Source organism: Brachypodium distachyon, chromosome 1 (assembly GCF_000005505.3).
Source record: "Brachypodium distachyon strain Bd21 chromosome 1, Brachypodium_distachyon_v3.0, whole genome shotgun sequence".
In the NCBI taxonomy this organism is placed as follows: Eukaryota; Viridiplantae; Streptophyta; class Magnoliopsida; order Poales; family Poaceae; genus Brachypodium; species Brachypodium distachyon.
In genome coordinates, this window is record NC_016131.3 from 30,212,724 (window position 1) to 30,232,185 (window position 19,462).

A 19,462-nucleotide genomic window follows, 5' to 3' on the forward strand; every position below is an offset into this window, starting at 1 on the left:
ACAAAAAGTCTGGCATTTCACACGGTACAAATTTTCTCACGAAAGGAACATGGTTCAACCGTACATAATGCTCACAAAAGGAACATGGTTCAACAATACATAATTGTCACAAAAAGGAACATGGTTCAGCAGTAGTACATAATTCACAGAAAAGGAACATAATTTCTAGGCCAACAGAACATGATACTCAGTCTTCTAGGCACATTTGTGGCAGCTTCTTTGATCGCTTTTCCCTTTTTGTTGGTTCTTTGATCTCTTTGCTCTTTTTGTTGCCGTCGTCGCCGCCGTCGGACTGGCCTAGCCCTAGCACCAGCCGCCGCTGCAATAGCCTAGCACCAGTCGCCGCCGCCCCTAGGGCATCGGGCGCTGAAGTCAATGAGTTTCATTCTCAAGTAAATTTCCCACTAGGCCAACTGCAGTGCTGCATTGACCAGAGGAGGGATTAATAATCAATTTGGCAACGAGTAACGGGGACATTTGACGTGTGATGGAGCTCAAGGAGCAATTTATTCTTATATTTTTGGATTTCTAAAATTAGGATTTGTACTCCTTGTAATTTTGGATGGAAGGAGTAATTATTTAGTTATAATTCATATATCAAGTATTCTTATTTACTCCAAAACCATACCCTATGCCTGGCAATATGGATAATTTATATATTATCAATCTTGCTTTAATTTATTTATTTTGTGTAATGGATACTATATGTTAGGCGAGGGAGATAATGCTGGTAAATGATTTGACCACGAAGAAGAAGCAATACACGTTAAGTACGGTCAATTCTCGTGCAAGAATGTTCCTGTCTGTTGATCAGACTTGGACATTTGGTACGGTCGATTCAATTATCTACTGTAACAAATTAAGTACATCCATGTGGAATCTTCATGATGATTGTAATTGATGATTTCTCAAAAATGCCGTATATACCAAAATCTAGAGTGACACACGTTATGGTATACTGTACTATACATACCAAGCATTACGCTGCAATTCAAAGGACATATACATGAAAGTTAACCTCAGCACCTGTCTCAAGTACAGAAATCGATGTCCTCAGAAGACTTACCAAATACAATGTCACATGTAAGGAAATTGATCTCCGCGCAAAACTTACCAAATACAATTTTGATTAGAAGGTTTTCCAAATTTACTCTATATGACGGTGAAACTTGTGGCAAGTAAAGCGAATCGATATATCTGTGCGTGAGATCTTCCAAAATAATATTGACGCGATGGTTTTCCAAATTTATGATGGTCAAACTGCCCTGCGTCTTCTATATTAGAGATATGACGCGGTAGATCATTTTTCACGGTAGTTTAGGTTCCGACCCCCCTGAAAGACATAAGATGTTTTGTAATGATGTGACTAGGACGCCTCCTTCCTTTGTAGTAATTCTCTGAAGACTTGCGACACATAAGATGTTTTGTAATGATACGAGCCATTCTTGCTCGTACCTGGTGTCTGGCGTGTCCGACGCAGGCGGTATGTTCGCCGGCAGTTGCGTGACATTCTTCACGCCGCAACGCCCTGGCTGCGATCGCTGTCTCCGTTTCTGCCCGTCGTCTTCATCACGTTGTACATCTGGAACCGCGTGAAGGCAAAGCGACAGAGCCGTCAAGTTCCACCGCCGTTGGCGCCGCAACAAAAGCTCTTACTCAACATAACCATTGTTGCACATTATTAAATTAATTAATTAAAAAAACAAAGAACTGAAATCTTAAGTATAAAATACAACAACAAATCGTTTGTGATGCATATAAAATCCAGAGAGATTGCAAGCTTGGGGAAAATCAAGAATCTTCGGTCCTTCGTCCTCTGAAACCAAAGCTCCTACCTCCATGTCCTGCCCTGTTTGTCCGGCACCGGAAATTTGCCCGGCTTGTCCGGCGCCGGCGTTCTGTCCGGCAACAGCGGCTGCACGCCGCGCTCACCATTTATGTCGCTCTCGCCGTCGTTTTCGTCGTGATATACATCTGGAGCCGCGTGAAGGGAAAACGGCATGTTCCACCGCCGTCGGCGCCGCATTGCTGCCGCTGCAGCTCAGCTCCGTCGCCGCCTTACGCTGCCTACGTACTTCGTGCCTCCTTCGCCGAAGGCATTGGCACCGGCACTGGGATACTATGACGCGGCGGCGGCGCTGGGCATATACTACGACGGGCCACCACCGGTGCCGTTCGGCTTCAACAACTACGGCGGGGATGGTGACGTGGGGGCGGTGGCGTACGTCATCGGGAAATCGGCCGATGCCACAGCAGCCTCGGCGCCTAGCAGCTGCACGATTCTCAGAAGGCCGGGGTGTCACACCTGAAGGTGCACATGAGTAGTCTGTACCGTATTGTCGTGTACTGTACGGGTTTTGCCTAAACAAATCGTTGGATAGCTGGGCATGTCTAGTATTGTCTAGTATCGTTGTTGTGTTTAGGTGTGTGCGTGTGTTGACCGCCAGGCCGTGGTGGCGCAGGAGTAGAGAGGGGGTGGGCTTAAAGGGTGTCGAGCTTTTGGTGTGTGAGTTATCGATGAAATGAATTAGCTTTTGCAACTGTTCTTCTTCCTTGCTCCTGGCTGCGACTCCGTGTGTATTCTAGGGGTCCCGCGTGGGTACAACATCACCACGACACCGCCGGCTAACTTAGGGTGTGACAATTTGGTATCTAGTTGTCTTGTCTCGCCCAAAATGAACGCTGATTTGTCTGCCGGCTGCACAAAACCACATTTATTAAGGCTTTCCAAATTTATTGTGTGACGGAGAAACTTGTCGCAAGTAAAGCGAATCGATATATCCATGCGTGAGATCTTCCAAAATAATATTGATGCGATGGTTTTCCAAATTTATGATGGTCAAACTGCCCCGTGTCTTATTGGAGAAATGGCGCGGTAGATAATTTTTTCATGGAGTTTAATTCCGACCCCCTGAAATTAGAGACAAGATGTTTTGTAATGATGTGACTCGGAGTTATTAAGTAAAAGTGAAAGTTGGGCACAAAATATGATAGTTGGGCACGAGGGGGCAGGGCCCTGTCTCCTTCCTTTAGTATTCGCTGAAGACTGGCGAGAACCATGTAATATGTTTTGTAACGATATGACTAGCTAGTTGCTAGTATTAAGTAGTGGAGAAAATTGACATGGATTTTTGGCTCCCGAGATTCAGTGCTTCTGGTAACTTGGACCAATCCCCATTGATCTTTTGGGCTAGATGATCAATGTTGACTGCAGCTTTTTGTTCCAGCAGAAAACAGTGTAGAATACTGGGTGGTCCATGTCACTGTAGATGAGAAGTAGTAGCCCGGATCGGTACAGTACCATCTCATAATTTCTGATGGGCTGGAACAGGAGGTAGTATTGGTCACGGCCCGTTTTGAATTAGGTGGCTTCCGGACCTGGGCCACTTCGAAAGACCTGTACCGGTCCAAAATTTTCCACCATCGACGACTAGGCGGTGGGGAGCCCGCGCTGTTGACGCCTGCTCGAACAGTTGACAAACGGGTTGGAAGGGGAAACAAAAAAAGAGAAGAAGACTTCCGGTGACCATGTCAGTCCCCGGCGGCGACGAGGCTAGCGGCGGAAATTTGAAGGGCGGTCCGTTTTCCGGCTTTTGGTGAAGCTGATCCGTGTTTCCCAATGGATGGTCTGGAGGGTCTCGGCAATGTCGTGTACGTTCCTTCAGAACTCGTCGTTGCTGATCCCCACCGGCTAGGTCGATGTCGAATCTGGTGGGCATGATGACAAGGCACGGCGTTCCTTCAGGCAGGCAGACGAAGATTTTGTCAAGATTGGTAAGGCCTTGTTAGGCGACGACGCCGCCCCTTCCAAATCCGGCGCAGGCGGCGGTGGCTCGCGTTGCCGACCTCCCATCTGAAGACCCCTTCGACGAGATCTGGCAGCAGGCTGGATATCTGCCGCTAGAGGCGGCCGGGGAAGGTGGACGCCGTCAAGATCCCTCGTTCTGCAGGTCGCCGTCAAGATCCCTCGGCTGGGCTCTTGCCCACAACGCCGCTCCGAATCCTCCTCCTGCAGGACGACGCGCAGGAGGTGGACGCGCTACTCGTGGAGGACATGAAGAAGGCTGGCTTTTGATTTGCGGTGCTAGTTTTGCATGGCAGGAACTTTTGATTTGCTACTCGTCGAGGACATGGAGCGGCTGGCTTTTGATTTGCAGTGCTAGTGTTTGCAATTTCTTCAGCCTAGTTGATTTGTAGTGCTAGCTTTTGATCACGCGCTGGAGATTTGGATTTTATATTTTGCAATTTAGTCAGACGCTGTGTAGATCTGGATTTTTTTTTCAAGCCTAATTTTGATTTTGCAATCGCAAAATACTAGAGTAAAATCAGATTATGTGCTATTACTTGCGGTTCTAGTCTGCTGAAATGTAAGTAAAAATGTTGAGATTCTTCTCCTCAGCCGACGCACCGAATCCAGAAAAACTTCCGATTGGTTTGGGCTTTCAGGAAGCTGCTCTGTGCATGGAACTGATGCTTTTTCTGGTGATGAAATTTTGTACGAAGCTGATGAGAAGCTAGGTTGTGAGTTCAGGTGCTCAGGTTCTTCTCCGTAATTTGAGGAAAGTATACATGGTGAGTTTAGGTGTTTTTTTTTTAAATTTTGACCCAAGATACTAAACCTATCCCTACGTTTTTTGCTACATGCTTAATTTGGGTACAAATTATTACTCCCTCTGTCCCAGATTAATTGGCGCTGGCTTTTTTTTGAAAAAAAACCATGTAAATTTTCTAAATAAACCTGCAATCTACATCTTCAATTAAATGTGTAATGCGCGTTAATTTCAAAAATTTACAGGAGGTTTTTGCAAAAATTCCAATAGAACGTGGACTGCAGGTTTATTTCAGAAATTTACGCAGGTTTTTTTGAAAAAATTTGTCACCGAGGCGGAACTAACCGGCGGAGCTCCGCCATTCCGACCAGGCCCTGTGTTCGTACTGGTGCAACTCCCATCCAGTCCCGTTTCCTCTTTTCCCGTTTTTAGTCTGTCCTGAGTTCGATCGACCTCGTCTCGCGCTCCCTAGTTGCGTGCTCGCGATCGGCCTCTTCCGCGCTGGGCCTCGTCATAGAGCCCAACAACAACATGCAGGCTTCAGGGAGATCGGCCGGTGCCGTACGTCGCCGGGAGATCGGCCGGTGCCGCAGCGGCCTCGGCGCACAGCAGCTTCACGATTCTCGAAAGGCCGGGGTGTCACACCTCAAGGTGCACATGAGTAGTCTGTACCGTATTGTCGTGTACCGTACGGGTTTTGCCTAAACAATTCATTGGGATAGCTGGGCATGTCTGAGCAATGAGAAATTTCGGAATAATAGCATTGGAATATATCCCAACGGCTAAAAATCTGGCAGATCCCTTTACAAAGGGTCTATCAAGGAATGTGATAAAATCTGCATCAAGGGAGATGGGGTTGCGACCCACGTGAGTTACCATGACGGTAAACCAACCTATGTGATCGGAGATCCCGTGAATTAGGACCTGGAAAACAAGTCATTGGATAACTGAGGAGAATGTACATTCTTTATCCCACTTCGTTGACGATGCATTACTCTTGTGTACTGTACGGTAGGTTGTTTAACTTAATGTGTTCTAACGCGTTGCATTAATTTGCAAGGGAGATACTGTCTTACAGAGTAGTCTCTAAATAACACACCTACATGAGTCTGACTGTTGGTCGCAGTTTATGAGATTTGGGTGGTCTCTAGTAAGCTCATGAAAAGGCCTGGAGAATGACTTATATGCTCCACACCGCGGGGTAGCATTCGGCATCCCAGTACCAGACAATAATTTAGTGAAGCTCTAACACAGAAAACTGACAATTCAAAGTTTGTTCATTGTTTTGTTGTGCCTGAGTGAAGCTATTTGTTTAGGAAGATGTTCAACCTTAACCAGTCTCCACTGAAACGCTGGTATATCAAAAACAGAGTTTTGGATCAACGGCAATTTTATGTGCTTATGAGATATTGTGGGGGTTTGTTGGAATTTTGGGTTACGCCTAAGGCCCAATCTGAAATTAATTCCTGAAAAATCTCAAAAGCCCATTCATGTAGTGGGATGAGAAAGTGGGAATAGTCCCACCTTGCTAGTTTAGGAGAAATTGGACCAATATATAAGGTATGTTCGTTCTCACCTCTTGAGCAAGGGAGCAAGGGAAATCCCCACGCGCGCTCCTCCTCCTCCTCCGCTTGCCTCGCCTCGCCGGATCGAGTTCGAGTTCGAGTTCGAGTTCGAGCCGTGCCGGGTCGTGCTTATTTTTTTGGCAGTCGGAATCCGTTGCGGATGCGTAACAGATCCCGATAATTGTGGAGTCGGTTTTGGTTTCCTAAACCGAACCGAAGTCCGCCTGCGTGCCTATATAATAAGACGACCGTGGCCTCCGGGAAAGATATACCACGCCACAACCCTAGCCGTCACGCCTACGATCCAATCTCGCTGTTCGCCGCCAACTGCTACTCCATCCCGTCGACTGCGTGCACAGATCGCCGGGAGAGCAGGCCTCCGGAACCCGACCTTCGAGATCCTGCCCGGGAGACGGTCAATAAGGTTTTTGGGGAGCGTTCTCACGCGACTGCTCGCTTCTTCACGTCCCTGTTTCGTCGGCATCTTCATCACCAATGGCCGACGACCTCGGAGATCCCGCGGCTCAGGCTGCCGCTCTAGCTCAGCAGCAGTAGGCTGCACAACTCCAAGCACAGCAGCAGGCTGCCAACCTCCAAGCCCAGGCAACTGCTGCTGCATAGGGCACTGGCCACTGCTCAGGAGGTAGTCAAGGCTGCTACTGCTGCCGGCGTGAACATCGACGCCACCGGACTCGTCACCGACCTCAACAAACAAACACAAGAAAAGAGTACATCACCGTACGTAATCTGCTCTTTCTTGTTGATTTTGATTAGTAGTTCTATTATTCATGACGTGAAATTAGATGAGTTTTATTGCTGTGCGTTGCTATCTAATTTGTCTAGTTTGCATGATATAATATGCTACATGTTTTACCAATTGTTTTTCTGGATTAAATATTCATCGAAATTACCTAATTACTCAGCACACCGTCGGTGCAGGCTGCAGCGACGACCTCCGAACTGGTTCGATTCGGCTGGATCGGGGCTCGTAGTCTCAGGTCGAAGGGGAGGAACAAGGGGACGCAGGTGGTGGTGGTATTAATGGCGGCCTGAGGGCGAAGGCGAGTCGGATTGGGGGTAGCGCCGTAGCAGGTCGTGCGAAGAGTCGGATCATGGGCCATCTCCACTCCGGATGCAGCGTCCATGCATTGGATCGATCAGTCCAGCAACCTCATTAGGACTCTGCAGCTCGTTCTCGGCCAGGAAGACCACGCGCTGCCGCGCGGCAGCCATGGCGCAGCTACCTGTCGATGCACGCGAGAGCTACCGTTGCCCATACATGCGGTTATATCAACTACTCCTGCAGCGGCCGCTCCACCGGCGGCCTGCCCGCACCGCCACCCTGCTGCCCCGCCGCCCACACCGCCTCTTGCGCCTCCCGTCCTGTTGTTGCTGCCGTTCGTAGAAAATGAAGAGGGGATGAGGGGAGAAAAAGGCAAGGGGCGGTCCAATAGAAAGACGTGGCGCCTGACAGGCGGGACCCACTTATAAGAAAAGGCGCTATGCGTCAGCTGGGCGGCGTGGGGCAAATATCGGCCTCCTCCCAAGCCGTCTGATTAAAACTACTAGAGCCGCTAGATTCTATAAAAAAAGCTGCCCCTCTCAACATTCATCTTCTTCCTCCCTAATCTTATCTCTCCTCCATGGAAGAAATCCCTTCCCTCCCAGTACCCCTCACACGTCGAGGCCATGAATCCGTGCACCGGCGGCCGGCTTACAGCATAGCGACGCCGGTGGCTTGCACACACCCTTCCCTTTGCAGCACCGACGGCCCCTCCTTGCAGCATCGCCGTCTTCCCCTTGAAACACCTCTTGCCGCCCGTCGCAGCAGGGTCAGCATGGTTCGCAGCATGGACGCCCGTCGCAGCAGCGTCACCGCGGTTCGCAGCATGGCCTCCCTCGCAGCACCGCTGTCGCGAGGCATGAACAGCATGACGGCCTATCCTCCTCGTAGCATCACCTCGCAACACTGTCGGCCTCCTTGGAGCATAGCTTGCAGCACCGGCGGTCGTGGCTCGCAGCACCGGCGGCCGCCCCTTGCACACCTCCTTGCAGCATCGGCGACGGTCGCTCGCAGCACCGGCGGCCCTCACTCGCAGCAGCACCGGCGGCCATCCCTCACACATCTCCTTGCAACACTGGCAGCAGCCTGCCCTCGCTCTTGCAGCATCACAACCGGATGGCATGGCGGCTGGATCTGAGGAGCAGTTACGGGAGGGGGAAAGGCGGCTGGATTGGGGGAGCAGTTACAGGAGAAATTTGACAAAATGCCACGCCTTTCATGGTACATTGCCCCAAATGCACAACTTTCCTTTTCTTAGACAAAGTAGCACTCTTTTCCTTGACAAGTTGATAAAATAGCATTTTTCTATTTTTCAGGCCAATTTTTCGAAATGGCCCCACATGTCATTTTTTTCCTGGACCGATTTGCCCTCGGGTGATAACTGGGATTCGATCGATTGGGATTGATCAAGATTGATCATCTCGTTCAGTACATCTCCTCGTTCAGTTGCGTACAGAGAATAGGGGAGGGAGGAGAGGGCCGTCGCCGCCACCATAGGAACCCCTGACGGCACATCTTGTCCGCCAGACCAAGCCGCCCATCCACCGAAGATCGTCGTCCCATCACAAGACGAGGCTGCCACCACAGGCAACTGCAGGTTTCTCCCGTACTGTCTCACAATCATCTTTTGTGTTGTGATTTCTATTGCATCGCTGCTCTCGTTCTCCCTCTCTCTAAGGTGATCTCCAAGTGGTAGGTTGAGGACACCAGCGTGCATCATGGAGGCAGCAGCAGATGGTCAGAAATCTCCAGAAATTCATGCTACTGATGGGTTAATATTTCCACCTAAGTATATGTGATTGTGTGTTTGATGAATGGTTAAATATTTACATCTAACAATCAATTATTTCAAAATTCTCTATAATTGTGTAGGGAAAATGTCGTGGAGTTGAGGGCACTATTTACATTAGTTGTCAGAGTTTGTCGATTTGTTGCCAAGCTTGACAATGGTAGTGAGCGTCAGTTTGACAACCACGACTTGGGAGTTTGAGATTAACGTAAGAGGTTTTTCAGTTGCAAAATTGGTAGCAATGCTGAGGTCTAAAATAGTTTGGGGTGCTAGTCAGGAGGTACAATTTTTTTGTTTGGACAAGCACTTCGGAACGCTAGAGAGGATAAGTACATATTGGGAGATGCTAACAGTAATTAATGATAGATGGCAAGAAAAAGAAATGCTTCTTTTGGCTGAAATTGTGGACATTGCAAAGAATGCAGCCTTGGCATGTTCTCAAACTATTCCCTCTAATATGATAATGGACAACATTGATTGCTCAACTTCTAGGCCTAAGCAATCAAATGTTAATATTGCATCATGTGTAACCGTGTTAGAAGATGTGCCATCTGAAGGAACAAATTTCATTGATTGGTCAACAATTGAGATAACTCCTGTTGGTGATGACGCCGTAGCTCCTATAGAAGAGGAAATCATGTGTCAGGTACTTGGAATTCAGGATAATGATGTGTTCAACAACTAAATGACCCTGCACCACCTGCTGCGTGTAATGTTGATGCCGAGTTACTTGCTGAGGGAGCTATGCCAGTTGATGACCAAGTTCCCGAGGAGTTGGAAATTTCGTATGATAGGGACAATCCAAAGGTAGAGAGAAAATCAATATTTCTGACAATGAAAGATTGTAGAAGGGCTGTAAAGCAATGGGCAATGAATGAAGAATTTAACTTTGCAACTAATAGAGCCGACACGACTAGGTGGATGGCATATTGTAAGGCGGAGGGATGCCCATGGAAGATAACATGTCGTTTGATGGCTGATAAGACAAAGACCAGGGTACTAATACTACCATAACTTTATATTAGCTTTCTTTCTTACTATTCCCAATTATTCCAATTATTTCCTATGATTATACCTTCACTTATCCCATTTTCTTCTTGTTGTGCAAGCAGGTTACCCAAATAGTAGCAGGATGACTTCAGCAATGGCCTCACGAGATTGGGTTGCTGAAAGGTCTTAGTCAATATTGAGGGATACTCCAAACATTGGCTGCATGGAAAGTTGCAGAAAGAATACAATGTAACCACAGGGTATCATACTGTATGGAAGGGCAGAGAGAGAGCAATGGATGAGATCTATGGCACTTGGGCTAGTAGCTTCCGACACTTATTCAATTTCAAAGCAGAGATGCAAAAGAGATCTCCGGGCATCATTGTTGAGGTCGATACACAAATTAAGGATGGTAAGGTTTACTTTCACAGATTTTTTATTTGATGTTGATGTTGAATGTGCGTTTGAAGGAGATGCTCAAACCAGCCCTGGTCCTGTCAAAGGGAGGTACATGAATGATTATTTTCTTCAATTCTTCTTTTATATTTGAGGCGTATTTTTCATACAAAAAATATTTTATTTTGTAGTCAAGCTGCTGTTGGAACTCCTATTCGGGGCACATTTGCATTGCCTCTACACTGCAGCCCTGGTCCTGTCACAAGGAGGTAAAAGAATGATGTTTTTATTCAATGCACCATGTATCTTTTTCATACATGTCATTGTTGTAATTTGCAGTCAAGCTGCTCTTCGAACCCCTGTCCGGGACACATCTGCATTGGCTGCCCTACAAGCCAGCCCCGGCCCTGTCACAAGGAGGTACAAAATAAAGCTTCTGTTCAATTTGTTCCATTCAATTAGCTCTATTTTTATGCATAACATTTGTACCTTTCCCAGGAAACTTGCTCTTGCAGTTGCATCAGATGGAGCATCTGGAACCCCCAATTCTCCACAAAGACCTGTTGTGACCGCTGCAAAAAAGATCACACCGAAGAGGAAGAGAAGATCTTAAAATCACAGTGCACGACTGGAGAGCTAGTGATGCTTTTGATTTTGCTATGTAATCTGTGAGAGTATTGTGTTTAGAATGTTTGTTTAAGACCACATCGAGCCCTTTTTATTTAGGACATATGAACTGTATGCAAGCTTTGAAATGTATTGAGCTGATTATATCACTTCATTATATTTGTTGCCATCTATACATTGTTCTTGTCAAGATGCTACAGAAATGAGGAAAGGTCATGTCAAATTTTCCAATGAAATTGTTGCCATTTGAAGCACACGTTACATGGTTACATGGCACCTTCACCTACAGAGAAAGCAGCAGCCAAGAACCGGGAGCAACCATAGATACAGAAGCACGGGCATTGACCATCGAACTACAGCACAACAGCAAAGAAGCAACAGCCTACAACCCATCAAGCGAGAAATGCAAAGCACACACAACAACAGCCATTGGTGGCACTGGCGGCCTCGTCCGCCGGCGGCGGAGCTCGAGGTCGACATGGAACGCGGCGGCGGCGGCCGCCTCGTCCGGGAGTGCCACGGCAGCTTGGTCCGGCGGCCTGGTCCGGAGGCAGCGGCTTGGTCCGGCGGCGCCAGCAGTCTTCTCCCTCCCATCCGATGAATTCCTGTCTCTCTTCCCGTGTTCTCTGTACACGAGGGAGCCATCGAATCCCAATCGCAATCCCAGGTATCACCCGAGGGCAAATCAGTCCAGGAAAACAAATGACATGTGGGGCCACGTCGAAAAAGTGGCCTGAAAAATAAAAATGCTATTTTGACAAAATGAGTGCTATTTTGTCTTAAAAAAAAGGTGTGCATTTGGGACAATGTACCAGGAAAGGCGTGGCATTTTGTCAAATGGAAAAGAGAGAAGCCATGCGTTTTAATCAGGAGAAGATAAGGTTGAACGAGGGAAGAGAAATGATAAGAAGAATGAACATGGGCAGGACCCACACGATCGCTGATATTTTTTTTTCAGCCACGAAAGGGCCAAGTGTCGTGCGCAGGAGGTCGCCGAGCGAACACGCGGATCGGTCGGGCGGTAACAATCATTTACCATAAGAAAAACTGTCAAAATTGTCTAAGTTTTCATTTTGGGCGATTTGAGATAATTAGACGCACAACCTTTAGTTCTGGGGACAAATTGACAAAAGCTGTGGATCCGTGAGAAGGAAATCTCAATAGCCGTGTTTCTGTGAAATTTACTCGCAAAATGGAGACGGTGTGCAACCTAATTTTGTGTTTCCAAACATTAGCTGTCTGGAATACAGTAATCCACTTAGCAAAAGGAAAATAACTGTAATACTCGGAAACAATTGATCATGCGCAAAAATTATTCTTGGTTTGCATCAATCCAAATGCAACGTCTCATGATGATTCAAAGCGCCTATTTGGAGTATATTGCTGGCGCGCGACTACTTTTGCAGGTTTCTCGTGCTCGAGAATCTTACCACGACGTCTTCTTATATCATGTCGCAGACCGATACGTTGACCCTCTAATCGGTGCTGCTAATTCTAGCTGCAAGTACAACGACCGATGCAGCCCGGTTCTACACAACCGGGTGTGTTTGTTTCCTGTCCTGGTCATGCATCGCATCAACGCCGAGGCTGTACCCCCGGCTGGCCACACACTTGCCCTTCTCTCTCTCACTTAGTGTCAGACACCCACTCTTTTTGTTTATGATCCGTAGTACATTATGATACATGAAATGTATCTTATTAGATTTCAAGTACATCATGTGGTACATCACATGTACCTCTTATGTACCAAGAAAAAAACACAAACATTCATTAAGATTTAGTTCCTCGTCATGTACCCATTCATCAAAACTTAGTACGTTGTATGTAAATACTGTGTAAATCAACTCATAATTGTATAACAAGAAGAAAAAATAAGCGCAAACATTCATCAAAATTTAGTAAGATGGCCGGGGTGCTTTGGTCTAACTCCTGCTGTTGTGTTCTTTCGCAGTGTTTTTTCGTTTAGCTGTTGTTCGGCTGTGTTTTTTCGTTTCACTATCGGCAGGCAACATTCCTCCAAATCAATCCCCAGTCGAGTTGATCAATGGGAATAGTTGATAACATATTCTAGAAGTAAAGTATAGTTAATTCGATCAACGAGTCTGATTTATTTTATTTACATCCTTCTGCATGTGTGGAGCTCCAAAAGAGGCTTGAAACTCAAGATTAGTGAATATCAGGGGCAGTTAACTAGAATACTTTTTGCGCAAAAACAAAAGTTAACAACAATACTTCAAAAACAATTCTAGAATACAGGGGAGTTAACTGGAAATACCGAGTATTTAGTTTATTAATTAGATTGTGTTTTGGAAGTCCCCACGGAAACGAGCCGCATGCCACTTCATCCACCGGTCCTCCTGTTTCAAACTGTGATCCCCTTGCCAAAAGGAAAACAACTATGATACTTGGAAACAACTGATACTATGCATGCATTATTCTTGGTCAACATCAATCCCAAATGCAGCGTCTCGTGATGATTCAAAGCGGCTATATATATTGCTCGTGCGCTACTACTCTCGTGGGCTTCTCAATCTTGCCATGATGTCGTCGTATAATCGTATCGCGGACCGATATGTTGACTCTGTTCGCCGTGCTGCTAAGTCTAGATGCAAGTACAATGACGGATGCAAACATATTCTACCCAACCAATAAAGGTGTGCTATGTTTCCTGCGTGGTCACAGCCCACATCGCATTTGGAACCTGGTTGGACCTAGCCAGATGCAAATGTTAGGGCACATGAGTGTTTGGTAGCCATGTTTCTTCGTGAGCCACGGAACAAACAAGACTGAATCTTTTCTTATTGGGTGGTATCTTTCATTCACGAATTACCACCCTATTTTGTTGAAGTTATCACGGGATAACTTGTTATTAACAGATTGATAACTTTGTATATTACTGGATAGTAACTTTTGGGACAGAATTTTACTTTCATTCATGAGTTTTAACCCTGTTTTGTATGAAATTACCACATGGTAACTTGTAATTATCAGAGTGATAAATTTATATATTAATGGATGGTAAATTTTTGGACGGATTTTGTTGTTGTTGAAACATACCAATATGAGATCTAGTTTTGAAAATCTCATCGAGACAAAGCTAAACGTGAAAACAAATTTTAAATCAAAGTACACAGTTTAGGAGTTTCGGGTTTTCAAAGTTCAAAAAAAAATATGTATCAACTAGCATGCCCCCAGTTGCCTACCATGCTGCTGCCTGAGTCGTACGCACGGCCGTGCCGTCGCGCGCACAAAATCATGGATACCGCTGGTGAGGAGGAGGTCGGAGAGCAGATCGGGGACGGTGGCATCTGCATTGGCGACAGAAGGGTTTACGGTATTTTTTTTTCAGGTGAAACTTTGCAAACTTACATTTTCGGACATCAAAGAGTAGAAACGGGAAATTGTATCATTATAGTCATCCAATTTGTTATGGAGTCAATTTGTTGACTATCTTTAGAAAAACAAAAGGGCTCATCATGTGAATTCCAACAAGGCTTCTATGGGAAGAATATATGACTTTACAAGAGGAATAGTATACAGAGTAAATAACCCATATATGACACAAAACTGACTTTTAGGGACCCGTGCCATTAATCAGGTGTTTTTCTCTAGAACCGATAGTGCCGGTGTAAGATAATTGTTAGCCTTATCTGGCAAATGAGCCACCTGCAGAAGAAATCCAATTTCATTAGCACCCATGGAGAACAAAGAGAAGATACATCTTTTTGTGGGGAAAAGAGAAGATAAATCTTGACTGGAACAAGGAAGCACATTACAACTTACAAGTTCATACAGTTCGTTCCCTTGTTCAGCAACATACTCATAACATACCTAAGCGTGTAAGCAATAAAAAGTTAATAACGATTGTAATGAAATATCATGATGTAAAATATAACAAACGGATAAATCGTACATCAAAACTTTTGTTTCTTGCCGTGGAATCATGCAATGCTTTGACACAGATATCAGCCACATCTGCACAGCTGATAGCCTACAGTACAGCTTCAAGATTAGTGTTTGGTAATATCTATGTGTAGCACTCAAGCAAATATGCAAGGTTCATTATACTTTACCTGAGATATTCTGTTCCCTTGATCAAAGATCAGTGCACGCTGACCACCAGGTTCTTCCTGTAAAGAAACGATCAGGTGATCGTGCCATAACCAGTTTTTGCGTAAGTAACTAGAATCTCCTTTCACAATCCTACTTGAGATGGTGTGATGTAACACACTGTTTATTATGTTGTTGAAATTTCAGTAGGTGTATGCCATACCTGCAGCGGACCAGGACGTACAATTGTGTATCCAAGGCCAGACCTCCTCAGCGCATCCTCTCCAGCCTAGAAGTATACCAGTGACATAAACGATTCAACGAGCATTTGAATTAGATAAGCACAGACACATTAAATGGTTACAGAAAGTAGAACCTTCTTTGCTCTGAGGACTTGTTCTCTTCTGTTAGGTTCAATTCCAGAACCTGTGCATGAGACCAGTATGAAGTCTGTTTCTTGACCAGTCTGCAAAGAAGTAAAAGGAGATACGATTATCAATAAACTGGTAGAGAGTGTGATTCAGTTCTGATAACAGATGAAGGCACATTGCTCTTATAAATAACTAGATTGGATAAAACTCTGGCAAACCAAGAATTGAAAGAAAAGGTAGAGTAAGTAGCTAAGCCATGGGGAAGCTAAACAATCTTCCTTTCAGTGAACATGCAAAAGCTTTGTACTTCCATTAAGCAGAAAAACAAAACAAATGAACACGAATTTTGGTCATGAAGGGCTTATTCAGCCAAAAGGAAAAACCTGACGAAACAAACCTAAACAACACGGCAACACGCACACACTAGGGCGGCTAAACAATAGGAACAACTTACAGGTAAAGCTTTGATGTATTCCAGTATTAGCTCAAAATTTCTGGGATCAGTAGCACCTTGGGATCCATCACCAGGTCTCTGCACGACGGAATAGTAGCTAAGCACCAATGTCATGGTATAAAGAACAAATTTATATTTGGTGATGATAAAAAATAATTCATCATATTGTACTGACCTGCCTTTTGGGTTCAAACCTAATGGTTAGTGTATGCACAAGAAAGGGGTCTAGGGGAGGATCTTCTGGTTTCACTGGACGAAAAGCTGAAAATGGCACTCTTACCTGCAGAAAACAAACATAAAAAGGGTTCTACATTCTTCAATTGCCAGCAGGCAGCGAAATCAGGTCATATAGCTAAATTATTGCACATTACTTACCCTACAAAAGCCTACTTTTGTAGTCATCCGAGCAAAATACTGCTTACTCTGTGAGGTATCAGCCAGTGGACCAGTCTCAAGAATAACAACATACGATCGTCCATTTCCACCCACAGAAAGAAGCAAGCCATCGTACCTATGGAAAAATGACAGAATTAACATGACACCAAGTTCATTGTGATGCATCAATAATTGAAGAAGCTGTTAAGCAAAATCTAAGAGCTCCTAATACCTGTCTAGGGTGGAACCCAGAGGAAGAGAGAGCCTCTTTGATATCTCGACATATCCACCTCTTGTGAAAACAAATCCTAGGGATATGGAGTTCCCATTAGAAAAATAAGACATAAGAACAACAACAGCATATCACGGTAAGTCAATAACACATACACAGCAGAGGGTTTTACCTGCAAAAACGGCCTGGCCAGATTGTGAAAATTCAAATGATGCATCGATACCTTCGTCGAACCTAGAACTAGAAGCGAAGGTATTTGGGAAGTAAGATCCCTGGTTCACTTCCCAACCCTTCAGAGACTTGGTAGATTTAAATTTTGCTATCAAAAGTTTGCTCTTGCTGCTTTTACCAGCTCTGAGCTGAGCCATCTCATTGTAGTAATCCTGCAGTATAAAGCATATCTCAGTGAAGCTCTTCATCAACAAGACGAGCTGATCAAGATTTTCTCATCCTTTGTACTTGTATGGATCTTGCACGAATCTCAATGATTAGATCGGATGGTTGTTAGCATCGACTTAGAAATAGTTATTTCTCAGTCGCCTTAGAAATAGCAAAACCGTTATTTTTTACTTGTCATTTTGGGCATTCACAGGTCTCCAAAACACACACTTGACCACTACTTTTTCTAACTACTATTGGTAACAGATAGTACTACTATAGCAACATTAAAGTACTTTTGACGCTAAATCTACTAATATCATTTTCACGTGAAAATCTGAAGGGCTTGGTCTGCTTCCAGATTAACCCTCCTCCTTTAGGCTCTATGGTGGGGGTTGGCTGGGCTGGGGCAGTCCTGGTGTTGTGTTGGGCATCTGTCATGAAGCGGCCTTCGAGGCCTGCGCTTCTTCGCCATTCATGGCAGGAAGCTGGCAAGAAGAGTCCCTCATCGTTGCACTCTGCAGGATGGCGGCATCTCCTCACCTGTCTGTTCCCTGGCTGGCCCAACATCTGCTTCCATGGATGGTGCGAGTCATCAGAGGTCCTGGCTCATGTATTTCTCCTGCCGGTCATGAGCTTTCGAGCTTTGGTGTTGCTGCCGGTGAGCTCTCTTGGTGCTTCAGGCCCTAGATATGTTGTTCCCATGCTGTTCCAGGTCTAGGTAACCCAGGTCGTGTTTTCTTTTGCTGGAATCGCCGTTGGCAGGTTTTATGCTCATATTGTAAATCTTGGTCGTTCGCTCTCACGCATTCTTAGCGCTTTCTTCTTAATGAAAATGAAGTGCTCCAAGGCGTATTTGAGAAAAAAAATGTGACAAACCTAAGTAGTTTTGTGTATGTATATATTAGCGGTCAAAGGTTTAGAACTTTTATTGCAAACATCCTAAAACAACATTTACTTGAGAGATGGGAACAGAGGGATCAGTTGGTAAGCTGAGAATTAAAGTTAGAAGTAATACCTGGAAAGCCTTGCTAACATTCCTGACCCCTTGGTTATCAACCCTGTTAAGGTCCCCGGTAATGGTTGAGCGCGCGGTTGCGCAGTAGATAATCTTGCTGCAACCTGACACGGCTGATTGCACGGTCAAAGGATCACCGACATCACCAACAACGATATCCACCGACCTTGGAAGCATGTCGATCACTTCAGCATCGTCCCTTCTTACTAAAGCCTGTTACAGACCAGTAAAACCTAAGCCCAAAAATTCCTAGTTTGCAAAATACTAAATAAGAAATGCTACATTATGAGCTCAACCAACACCTATTGTCAATTGGCCACTGCTCATTGTAACAATTTTTATGGTAATCGCAGTGGTGGCCATGATTGAAGAGGAAATAAGGAGGCGGGAACGGGAATGACAAGTGACGGAAGGACAACAAGTGTGTGACCTTAACATTGTAGCCTCGGAGCATGAGTTTGCGGACGACGATCCGGCCGATGCGGCTGGTGGCACCGACGACGAGGACGGTGGTGTCCTGGGCGCCGGGGACGGTGAACTCGCACATGGGCCCGCCGCGGACGAGCACGGCCTGCTCCGCCTCGGCCAGCGCCTCCGTGGACGAGACGCTGGATATCTGCCCCAGCCGCGAGAACTTGCGCCACACCTCGTCGAACAGCTGCCGCGAGCGCCGCCCCAGCCCCACGGGGCTCGCCGCCATCACCTCCTCCAGGTCCAGCCCCGCCGCCGCCGCGCGGCTCTCCTCCTCCGCGGCCTTCTTTTTCATGGCCGCCTCCTCCTCTGCCTTCCTCTTCTTCTCCGCCTCCTCCTCCTCCTCCTCCAGCTTCAGCGCGGCGGCCGACTTCCTGCCCTTCCTGGACCGGCGCTTCCTCCGCGGCGGCTTCGCGTCCGTAGCGGCGCCGTTGGCCCCGCCGCCAGCACCGCCGTCCCTCTCCTCGTCCAGATCGGCCGCCACCGCCGCCGGCGTGGGCTTCGTGGCGGCGAAGCAACACGCGCCGCGCCTAGCGGCGCCCGCGGAGGGCGGGAGCGCGCGGGACGGGGACGCGCAGTGAGCGCTGCCGTGGAACGAAGAGGCGATGATCGTGGTCGCGCCCAACCCCGCCGCGCCGGGGGGAGGAGACGCGCGCGCGGCCACGACGGCAGCAACCATGGCCGTTCAAACAAGGAGCAGCAGCAGCAGCAGAGCCTCTGCTCTTCCGCTTGTTAGTATTTTTCCTTCTCGGTGTGTTCTTCCGAGAGAGCAACTCCCAGCGCGCGCAGGCAGATAAAGCGGCGGGCTGAGTGGCGCTGCCGGCCTGGGCTCCATTTGTGGCTGCGGTGCAGGGGCTCCCACGGGGGCCGCGGGCCGGGACTGTCGCCGTCGCGGGGCTCCCACGCCTACGGCTACTGGTATTTCCGTAGTGGATGGAGTACTGGATAGGAGGAGGGGAAGCGGGAGGCGTGGCCGCGTGGTAGCGGGTGGCACGGCTTGCCGACGTGGCTATGCTGGGTTCACCTGCCTCTTCCGTGCGGGACTATTTCTCAGCCAGATCAGGCCAGACTCTGATCAAGCCATCCAGTTGTATTTCTTTTGTTTTGTCCCATATATACATCCGCTCCAGGAA

At 46.8% G+C, this 19,462-nt stretch overlaps 2 protein-coding genes across 2 annotated transcripts; one reads left to right on the plus strand and one right to left on the minus strand.

The window, feature by feature from the left end:
* Nucleotides 1–10,220: 10,220 nt before the first annotated feature.
* On the plus strand, nt 10,221–11,261 carry LOC112272062. Its single transcript, XM_024462650.1, has 4 exons — nt 10,221–10,464; nt 10,545–10,622; nt 10,693–10,773; nt 10,852–11,261. Exons 1-4 carry the CDS (start codon nt 10,256–10,258, stop codon nt 10,964–10,966), a joined length of 483 nt encoding a protein of 160 aa, XP_024318418.1. The 5' UTR covers nt 10,221–10,255; the 3' UTR covers nt 10,967–11,261.
* A 3,104-nt stretch (nt 11,262–14,365) lies between these two features.
* LOC100843331 lies at nt 14,366–19,149 on the minus strand. Its single transcript, XM_003581637.4, has 13 exons — nt 18,289–19,149; nt 17,859–18,071; nt 16,635–16,845; nt 16,463–16,538; nt 16,231–16,366; nt 16,031–16,135; nt 15,856–15,933; nt 15,407–15,496; nt 15,254–15,319; nt 15,054–15,110; nt 14,894–14,971; nt 14,764–14,811; nt 14,366–14,646 (listed from the first exon to the last, which is right to left on the minus strand). Exons 1-13 carry the CDS (start codon nt 19,006–19,008, stop codon nt 14,575–14,577), a joined length of 1,950 nt encoding a protein of 649 aa, XP_003581685.1. The 5' UTR covers nt 19,009–19,149; the 3' UTR covers nt 14,366–14,574.
* Nucleotides 19,150–19,462: the final 313 nt, after the last annotated feature.